General features: G+C 31.0%; 1 protein-coding gene across 1 annotated transcript; it reads left to right on the plus strand.

Annotated features, from left to right (window-relative positions):
* The first annotated feature begins 296 nt into the window (after positions 1-296).
* On the plus strand, positions 297-10,989 carry LOC143201520 (uncharacterized). The gene is made up of 5 exons (XM_076412648.1): positions 297-427; positions 3,511-3,553; positions 3,633-3,743; positions 8,337-8,502; positions 10,838-10,989. The coding sequence occupies exons 1-5, from the start codon at positions 380-382 to the stop codon at positions 10,887-10,889; spliced, it is 420 nt and encodes a 139-aa protein (XP_076268763.1). The 5' UTR covers positions 297-379; the 3' UTR covers positions 10,890-10,989.
* The last annotated feature ends 284 nt before the right edge of the window (positions 10,990-11,273 follow it).

Raw genomic sequence — 11,273 nt, forward strand, 5'->3', positions numbered from 1 at the left:
GATTTTAATCTGGAACGAGCACAGATAAACATAATCAAAAGGTCAACCATTTAGGATCCCCTTCAAAGTACATTTTTGTACGATTACTGTGCTCGCCCAAAAATAATTTGAAATTGTTTGTGATGTTTCGCCTTTAAACATTAATATGCTGATTACTGATAGATATATTTAATATTTGTAAAAAAACTAACATTAATTTATTACAAACTTGAAGAAGCTACTCTGGGAATCCTGCGTTAGACAAGTAGGTTCTTCGGAAATCCCCACTTTTCGTTAATAGGAACTTTATAAAAACGAGCGAGGTTCGTTAGATGTATTATATAATTAAAATTTCAACAGATTGAACACGACCTTCAATTTTATTTAAACACAAGTCGTCATGAAATATTTAATTATTTCTTTATGTTGCATAATGTTTTCTTTTGTGGTAAGTGAATTAAACAGTATAAAATTTTAGTTTAATTATTATAATTAAAGTATCATAATGATTTTCTATCTCTTAATGTCTAACCCACTGTTCCAACCTGTGTATTTATTATTTATTTTAAATTAACTATTATACATCTATAATAAAAGCATGCGAGAATTTTCTCAAGAGTACTAAAAAAAGTTTATATAGTAATGGTAATATACTTATTTTAGTTAGTTTTTATTCCAATTCTAACATCATCAGCCTCGTTTTAATATATCAGTAAAATAAATTGAACCTGAAATTAATTAGTATTAAACGTACTTGAAACAAACTAATATTTCATGTATAGATGGTTGCATAACCTTAGATCGCATATTAGAGAATACAGTAAAATTTAAACTCAATTACTTCCAAATTTCCATATATTCGAAGGTTATAATATATAATGTTTAAATTCGCAACCTGTGTCCATAGGTTTTCAGGATTTTAATTATATTTTATTAAAAATTTCAATTATAAGAATATTTTACAAGGAAATCATTAATTGTATGTTACTGTGATTATTTTATATCTTTCATCTTATTATAGTCGAAATAAATTATTCCATACAAAAAGGTCAATCTTTGGACAGGAAGTCTGTTAGGTCTGCTATTGTATTGTATACAATATTGTTATACATAACATAGCCTAAATGCAATAGGAAGTCACAAAAATGTCGATTTATAATAATAACAAACTGTTGAAAGATTATTAAAACTGCATTTATCTTGAAACTAAAAGCGGAATTGCCAATTTCAAAAAGTCAAACACCAATTAGAAGCAGTAAAAAACACTGGCATCATCTGACCATCATTTCCGAATTACAACATTTGAGCTTTTTAACACGCTCTTTTGGATTATTTTTCTTGTATTTCTCAGGTAAAAAATTGGGATTGTGCTGCCAACGAAAATAAGAGATAAACGACAAAATTTAAGTGGGATTTATCAAAGCAAATGATCTAAATTTGTACATAATCAATTAGTCGACATAAAAAATCTAATACAAGCACAATTTTTAGGAACTGCGACAGTAGTGTCATTAAAATCAATTGCTCTGATTGCTGAGACAACCAAAATTGTATCGGTGGAAAACATACTGAAAAATGTAATGATAATAATTTGAAGATACAAATGCTATTATATTTGACAAGGATATCAAAATTTTTATTTTATATAGTTGATAGTAACTACAATAAAAGAAGAGGTTTAAATTATACACATTTGGTAATGGATTTTTGATTTTTTCAACCTTTAGCTCTGTGAAACAAAAATGTTGATTCGGTGTTTCATCAAATTACCTTGTAATATTTAGGTAAATAAAAAGCACAAACGTAATTTCGAATTTTTTAAAATAATACCCTTGATGTGATTTAACTTATTAAGCTCTCATATGAATTCCTAAACTTTGTATATATATTTTAAAGCCTCTTTTTACCAACTATTGATTTATCTGGATTGGACCGACAAATTAAGGTGGGCTCCAAACCACGGCCCTCGGCATTAAACCTACGGATTCGCGAGTGACCAACTTAAATCATCGCAAAAGATATCCGGTCTTACCCAGCCTGGTTACGGGGTATTGCACTCTTGCCTAGTACAATCATAAACATGAACTTACGACTATGCCGCAGCAGGATTCGAATCCGCGACCATCGCAACAGTAGGTGTACCGTCCTGTCGCCTTTAACAGTGCGCCAACCAAGCCGGCAATTCCTAAATTTTAATAATATAATTTGACAGTAATTTATCATAGCAGAAAATGTCATTAAAAGGTTATGAAACTTAAAAAACGGCAAAAATAATTAAAATCAGTTGAATGACTTTAGATATTCTAGCTAAAATGTTGAGAAACATTACCAAGAAGTTAAAAGGGGCAATTTTAAGCACCATTATAAAGTGTTGAAATGTGTTTTTCAGGACCATCAAATAATGGAAGCTTCCTAATTAGTATGGCTAAAATAAATTATCTAAGATCGTTCATTTGATGATGCCTTGATATTAATATACTGACATTAGTTAGATGTTGACAAAATTAGTTTAAATATCAATCTATTTTAGTTTACCTGGTGCCAGTGACAACATTTCGGTTCAGACATCATGCCTGAGTAAATTTTGTTGGAAATATTTGAAATTTTTCTTTTCCATAATACATTCCAGGTTGTTCATCAATTACTCTTAACCTGGTAAATTATAGCCTATGGAACTACTTGATGTACAAGAACAGACTTAGTACTCCACCATTTGATATTGCCTATTTGAAACAGGGCTTGACGGACATTTAGATGTTGAAATCTTGAATTTGATTAATATTTTTTTTTACATCTATCTACACTACATTCTACATATCTTGATATATATCTTTCTATATGAGATAAGTTTGGAGCCTATTATGTTTTGTTTTTGTTCGAATCTCATAGAAATACTGTATGTACTAACTTCATGCCTACTTGTAGGATTAAACAAAAAAAATTCAAATTATTTCCAGAAATAACTTTCATTCATTTTAATGTCGGATATTCTCATAAAGTAGAAAAATAGGTATCTAGCCTATCATATGTTAAGATATGAATGAAACTTGTTATTTAATACTTTCATTTCTTTACGAATGGTAACTATAGATAGTATCACCATTCATCTTCAGGTATCGTCTAATTTTAGTTTATCGATAAGCAAGTGGAAAATAGCAACAATTCTATATTTACTGTTCAACTTCTGTTTTGTTTGTTTTATACATTTTAATATATGCTTGCAAGTATTTTGATCATCGAAATATACTGAACATGTGAGGTTTTGACATTTGTCTATAAATTCTCTGCCTAACCAACATTGCTCTTTCCACTTAGTATCGCCCTCTCAGAGGAAAGTTTAAAAATAAATGGCGGATAATACAGAAAAATAGTTTTATTAATATATATTGTGACTAATTTTCTCAAAAAATATATTTTAAAATGAAAAATTAGCAAAATACATTCAAGCGTTTAATATATACCTATATAATAAATTACTAATTAAACCCAATAACTAAAATAACATTACCGTTAAACAGATATAAATTTTAGGATGCGGCAGATAATTTCAACGCACAAACAAAGTCACACTCGCGTAAGTTTGTTTTTTTTTAAATTATTTTACAAGCTCTCTCTGATTTATATGATATATTATAACCGTTATGTTATTTCAGAACGAAGTTCTAATGACGACAAGCAGGTACATCTTTTCGAGCCAGTACATGAACCACCAGAACATACTTTATTTTCAGTATTACGAAAAGGATATGTGAAAATAGGCGACAGTAAGTGTTTGTATTTTTCCAGCCGAGAATAAACATAATTTAGAATATATAATTTAGATTTTAGAATAAACAAATGCCATAATCAGCTATTTAGATAATATTTATAAATTAGCTAAATTATTGATTTTATTCTGTTCACCTGTGCCTTGACAAACATGTTCGGATGACATATTCTGTAGTATTTTTGAATCTTTTGAAATCAGTTATGCAGTGATATGCTTAAAAATTCAATTGTTGTGAAAAATAGACTCTTTAGCATGGCATTTTATTGCTAATACATAATTTTTCAGGAAGAACAAATACTGATTGATAATGACGATAAATACATGAAATCATTAATTAATGTAATAGAAGATTTGAAGAATAAAACAATATCTGAGCTCAAAATAAATGTGACCAATCAGTGACAATGTTGGTTTGGGTAGAGAAAATTTCATTAAAACGTTGTGAAATTTAAAAAACGGCATAAAAATAATTAAAAAATCATTAGGATGACTTTGGATTTTCTAGTGAACAGATTGAGAAACATTAGCAAGAAGTTAAAAGGGAAAATCTTGAGCACCATTATAAAGTATTGAAATGTGATTTTCAGGACCACCTGAAATACGACCATCAAAGAACAGAAGCTTTCTGATTAGGATGGCTAAAGTAAATTATCTAAGATTTTTCATTTGATGATGCCTTTGATATTGATATACTGACATTGATTTGATGTTGACGAAATAAGATCGTATCAACTTGTAGTAAAAAGTAAAACTTGCCGCAAATATTTTCAAGACGCTGAAAATAATTGTTTACATTTCTACGAAATGACGAATGCGACTCAGTACCCTGTGAAAATTAATTTATATGGCTTTATGTATTCTACTCCCATCAAACCCTTTGATTTGTTACTACCAGGAGCTACGGCTCAACGTGAGCTCCTAACCACGGACCTTGTCAATAAACCTATCGACTAATGAAAGGTCAATATAGAAACCATCCCAAAGGACAAAGTTTTATTAAGCCTGATCATTCTCATGTTGAGAATGCTTTATCTTATGGGATTTTACACTATTGCCTTTGGACTATCACAATCAGAAATAATCACAAACATAACTTTCTCCAAGCAACGGTGAAAGTCGCACCCACGATTATTGACGCTGTAGGAGCACAGTTCTGTCGACCTGACCACTGCAGCTATTAAATCAGCCATACCAACTTAGAAGTGCTATTGCCCACAAGAAGCTAAAGACTTAGCATTATTAAAGAAAACTTTACAGCTGATGCAAATAATTAAGTCACATTTTTTGAGTTACCCAAATACATTTTCTTTGAAACGCACTTTGTAACACTAGTGAATGTTTAACTACTATAAAACAAAATATATATTTTGTATTCTATTATAAATCCTTTATTAATTTTAATAAAAACTTTTGAGTCAAAATATATACAAATTTATAAAATTATGTACAATTAAATTTTATTCTTATACATAATAGTATAATTACGCGGTATAATGTACTCTAACTAGCAGATCCTACTGACCTTCTCCTATTCAAGCATTATTTCTCATATCGAGTGAAGCGTAATCAAGTTTATTAGATTTAATTTTTGTTTGAACACACGCATAGTGATACCATAACAATACAATGATGTTTATCCTAGAGCAACAACGAAACTTTAATTTCATCCTTCATTTTGAATTGCACGTAAATGTAATAAACACATCCGGTTGACCTTATGCACAAATATAATTCATGGTGTCTTCAATATATTCTTCCATATGATATGGATTACCGGTATATCATGATGGCAGAATATACACGGTACCGATGAGAACATTTATTCGATCTACTACTGAATCTTCGTTACTGAAGCTTTGCTTAATTAAACTTAATGAATCGCTATCGATCACTTTTAATGTCCACGCACATATCAACAATGTAACGATAAATTAGCTCTAGTGTTGATAAAATAGTATCCATAGTTCATAGCGCTAACTTTCTTGTAAAAGTATGTGCTAGAACAATTACATTTGTGTAAATAATATACAAACAAATTATTTAAAAAATTCTGTACAAAAAAATTAAATATTGTACCTTTCACTGGATCCTTATTTAATGTTTAAATAATATCAATCTTCTACTTTTCCAAATATCAATGGATATTCCAAAGAATACTATGAACGATCTCAACATTGAATAGGTACATCTCGACGTTTAAGTTGGTCGCACTCAATAACAATTTCAGCTTCATTAAGAGCTGGCACGTTATACTCGTATCTTCCCAACTGCTCTCCATATGCCAATTTGTCTGCTTTAGTGATAATAAAGTTGTTCTGTAATATATTAAAAGTGCTGTTAAACAACTGGATCAATTATACCATCCTAATTCTGAAAAGTTCTTGATGCTCCAAATGATGTTACATGAAAGGAAAAATTGAATTTATAAATTTTATTGCCAAAGCAATTTCGATTGAGATGTAGCTCCAGCACAGAGAGTTTTCAATGGTTCTTTCATATTTAATGATGGAAGAGAAATATGACGATTGTGCAGCCCATTCACCTTTGTACTTAATTCCACGAGACCACGTATCACATGACTATCGATGTTTGAAACCTGAAATCTTAATTTTACATTATCCGTGAAGAATTTTTCTATAATTGTATCTAATCTACGGACTATTTCTGCATTATGTGTACATCGAGAAATATTTCTTGTTTATCCTTGAAACGTAGCATTTTGTTTCTGTAAATACATATCAAATAAATATAGGTACTTTAAATCTCACTTAAATACGAATATACACGAAATTTCGTTAATATAACTATATACATTGGAAATAAATCTGACAAGGATAATATTTAAAATTATTACCAAATGGTGCCAATTACTTTTATTATTCAATATTTTATAATAACTTAACACATAACAGGTCAATTGAAAAGTCCCCGGCCTGATACATATATAGCGCAACTAGAATTAAATCCGTATGTTTTTAGTTAGCCCTAAAAAGATGCGTGTATAAAGCTGTCGGATTATTAGTTTGTGAATTATAGCATTTTGAGTGAAGCAAATTTTGTTATTGTAAAAAAAATGGATAAAAAGGAATTTCGCGTGTTGATAAAATATTAATTTTTGAAGGGAAAAAATACATTTGAAGCTTTTTGCTCTTGGTTTGGCTCGATGTCGAGTTTCCCGACACTGCCCCAAAAAAATCAAACATCAAAGATTTGTATGCTAGGTTTAGATGTGGTAAAATGAGCACCGAATTCGGTGAACGCAGTAAATGCCCAAAAGAAATTATTACCGCCGTAAACACTTTAAAAAACCGTAAAATAGTTTTGAATGGCCGTTAATTGAAATTGAATGAAATAGCAGTTACTCTAAAGATATCAGCTGAAAGTGTACATCATATCATTCACGAATATTCGGGTACGAGAAAGCTCTGTGCAAAGTGGGTGCCACGCGAGCTCACTTTTGAACATAAACAACGAGTTGATGATTCGGAGCAATGCTTGAAGATGATCGAGCGCAATAAACCCGAGTTTTTGTGTCGATATATGACAATGAATGAAACATGGCTCCATCATTTCACTTCGAAGTCCAATCGACAATCATCCGAGTGGACTGCATACGGTGAACCCGCTCCAAAGCGTGGGAAAACGCAATAGTCGACTGGCAAGTTTACGGCGTCTGTATTTTCGAATGCGCATGGAATAATTTTTATTGACTAACTTGAAAAAGGAAGTACAATCAACACAGACATAGCGTTATTGAACTATTTGAAGAACGAAATCGTGAAAAACAGTCGAACTTGAAGAAAAAGATAGTGCTGCTTCACCAATACAATGCACAGTGTCAAAACTCAGTGTAAACAATGGCAAAAATCCATGAATTGGGATTCGAATTGCTTTCTCATCCACCGTATTGTTGAGATCTGGCCCCCAGCGACTCTTTTGTACTCAGATCTCAAAAGAATGCTCGCTGGTAAGAAATGCTCGTCGAATGAACAGGTGATCGCTGAAATTGAGGCATATTTTGAAGCCAAGGACAAATCTTACTACAAAAATGGTATCGAAAAGTTGGAGGGTCGCTATAATCAGTGTCAAACCCTTAAAGGGAATTACAAATATCAGCAAATATCTGCGAAGAGAGCATATTTTCGTTTTAATATTATATATAAATATTATTGCCATCACTGCCGCGGTTCAGTTGAAATAAAAAATATTCAAATATATTTCTGAAACCTGAGCGCAGTCAAATACAGACTTTAATCGTAATTATAAACATATCCTGAATCCTATTTGCATGGATATTTACGAAATTTCACCAAAAACAGACCTACCGTTTACGAGGAATTTAATTATATACGCATAGACTGATGAATTATGTAAGAAGATTAAATATTTTATATAAAGATTAAAAATAATTATAATTATAAGAATTATAAGCAGAATAATTAAAGAAAAATATCTCCAAGTAACAAATATATTGTTTAAACTATTTTATTCTTTATTAAGATTTTTAAATATTGATTGATTTATTATTTTTATTTTATTACCACAATTTATTGCATATTTTGTATATAGTGTATCAAATATTTTTCAGCAACGTATGACATAGGTCAGGATTCTAATCTTCCCGCAACTGAACCTTGTACTAACCCATTCTACGGATCATCAGGAAAATGCACTAGAATTCCTGAATGTCTAGACCTGCTTATTTATAAAACGACTATACAGCAATATGTCCCTCATTTCTGCAAAATCGGAAGGTTAGTATTACATCATAGAGATAAATGCTTATGTACCTAGTCATAAAAATAGTAAACAAATAATAAAGTAATGCACAAACAAAAGCACTCGAAATAGACTGATGGTTCTCTTAAGTTCAAAAGAGAAATACACCTCATTAACTTGAATGGATTTTTCTATATATCCATAATATATAATACATTAACGGTCAAATAATGATGAACATTTATTCACAATCACCTTGTACCTTCGCCCGTCAGTTTGGCTTTTAAGATCTCCGAAATGGTACTATGTCTGTCCAAATTTCTATTATATCTCTCTCTGGAATGGATTTCCATGTTTTGATGACCCTAAATTTAAGCAGTCTAAGACTAAGAAACTAAGCAACTACAATCCGCCATTGGTGGCCGTTCACTCTGAACTGCAAACTTCTGTCCAAATTCCAGCAAGTCTACTACGTAGTCCGTGAACTCACAGCAATTTCATTACGCCTTTTGTGGCCTCACACGTGGAACTGTAGCGCACGTACCGGAAATTCTCAGACTAGGGGTCTTTGAACATCTTCAATCCTCCTCTGTTGTTCTTACAGCTTTAGCTACGATTTTTTACCGGAGCTCTACATAACTACACTACGGCGTGCTTGGAACTACTGGGGAACAATAGCCAATCCGATGTCAACCTGTCTTCATTTCTTGATAATAAACTTTTTTCTGGTTAATTGAATCAATTCAAAATTGAACAGTCTTAAAATCCCTCCGGAATCCTACCGACTAGTGCCGGTTATGTAAAATTTAAAATCTATTAAATTACTTAAAAAGTTGTTTTAATGAAAGATAGAAGAGGAAACTTGTTTAACGACTATACAAAAAGGAAATACATATAAAACAAATTTTTGGGCCACTAAATGATGGTAGGTGTTTATTTTTTTGCGACATTTTTCATTTTAGCAAATATGTTAAAATCCCTTCTTAATAATTTTATATTTCTTCGGCCTACACCAGCCGATTCTCTCTTGCTTTTATCAACTCTACTACTGAAAAGTGCATGCCCATTACTCAATTTATAGATGCCAAATCCCTTCGTTTTGATTATCGTTAGTATAAATTATTCCCCCAGTTCTTTATTAGCTAGTCCAGTATATTCCACTTTCTCATATTTCCAATTTGTGATATGTTGTTCTAGTGATATCTTGTTATCTGTAATTCATTACCATATTCTATTATTCTAAAATATTCGTCAATAATGGTATATTTTCATATATCATGTGCACATATATTGAATTATTATCAATTTCCTGGTATTTTTATTATTCTCCCTTTTTTATTTATTATTTTCTCTTCCTTCGATTTATTTATCATTCAACCCGTTATTTTCCTCTATTCTTTAGTCATCTTCTCCTTAGTACATATTCTGTCTTTCAATTTAACGAGCTATATAACCATTCTTATTCTTCACGATCAGTTGTTCTGATATTTTCTAACTCAATTAAAAAGCAATAGCAAAAAAAAAGCTTTTCAATTCATCATCGTCTTCCATCCTCACACCAATATTTGGACTACAATTGTATCTCTTTTTCTCTCCGTCCATATAATTCATCAATTCCCTTATTTGATCATTTCCTTCTTAATTAATTTATTCCCATTATATTACTCCATGATCTTATCCAGTGGTCCCTCCCTAATGTATACTCCTTTATTTTTCTTTAATTTTATTGTACTCACACCCTAAATAAATTGAAATATGAATAAGCATTTCTATTCCTTTTCCAACGTTCCGTATAGTTTCCTTCTTAAACGTTCGTCTGTGTTTTCTTTTGCTGTTCATTTTGTCTCAAAATCCTACCGCACGTGCTAATCTCATTATCTATATCGTTACACCTAGATAGACTTCCGGCTATTCCTATTCTTAACACGGCAATTAATTTGTCTCTAATTATCCATTACTAATCATTTTGCGAATTAGTTTTCCACCGTTGCTCTTCTTTTAACGACTTTATAACAGTTTCAATTGCCAATTAATTTAATTTACTACCGTGCCACTATATTCCTGTTAAAACTATTATATAACTAATACAAATAGCAGGCAAAATAATTTGCATTCAAACAGCATACATTTTACACATTATATCACTATTTTAGGGGGGCAGTTCGAGATGGAGAGCTTCGAGCTGTCCTCGTGGTGATGTTGTTTCGATGGCGTTTCTTTAAGGTGTTTATTATTAAATCCCAAACCACTGATGCCAAATCCGTATGGAAAGTATACGACTGGAAAGCGCCCAACATTGCCCCGCCCTTATTGAAAAGTCTTATCGAAATTACATTAACTATAAATTATTACAATAATTTTTTGTTACAGTTTTGCTGGCGTGTGTTGTCCCCAGAGGGAGCCTTTCTACTATCATCATTAAATTTTCAAAAATTGTATTCATGAAAAATTATTCATGTATTATATTTTATACAATGTATTTCTGTTCATTAAAAATAAATAATAAGATTACGTGAAAGCTATTTATATAGTTGTAGGGTTTGATCTATGTAAATTCAATATTCAAATAGCATACGAAAATAATAGTAATAGTTTATTGGGTAGAAAAGCCTATTTGATTTAAACTCGAAACAATGTTTATGTTTATAAAATTGACGCTCATTACATCCACGCGGAAAAGTCCAAAATATCATTTGTAACTAGAATAACGTTGCTGTTTTCTTACATTCTATAGTCTCTGACAATATCATGTATATCCTGTAATATTCAAAAGTAATTTGCTCGTAATAGGCTCGGAAAATATGGG

Source organism: Rhynchophorus ferrugineus, unplaced genomic scaffold (assembly GCF_030347505.1).
Source record: "Rhynchophorus ferrugineus isolate W39M unplaced genomic scaffold, kcgeb_rfMv2 rfM8, whole genome shotgun sequence".
Classification (NCBI taxonomy): Eukaryota; Metazoa; Arthropoda; class Insecta; order Coleoptera; family Curculionidae; genus Rhynchophorus; species Rhynchophorus ferrugineus.

Excerpts from the sequence above, each read along its gene's own strand:
- LOC143201520 (XM_076412648.1), top strand. The coding sequence starts at position 380 with ATGAAATATTTAATTATTTCTTTATGTTGCATAATGTTTTCTTTTGTG. Across the intron at positions 3,554-3,632 it reads ACAAACAAAGTCACACTCGC|AACGAAGTTCTAATGACGAC; the intron begins GTAAGTTTGTTT and ends ATGTTATTTCAG. Across the intron at positions 8,503-10,837 it reads CATTTCTGCAAAATCGGAAG|TTTTGCTGGCGTGTGTTGTC; the intron begins GTTAGTATTACA and ends TTTTTGTTACAG.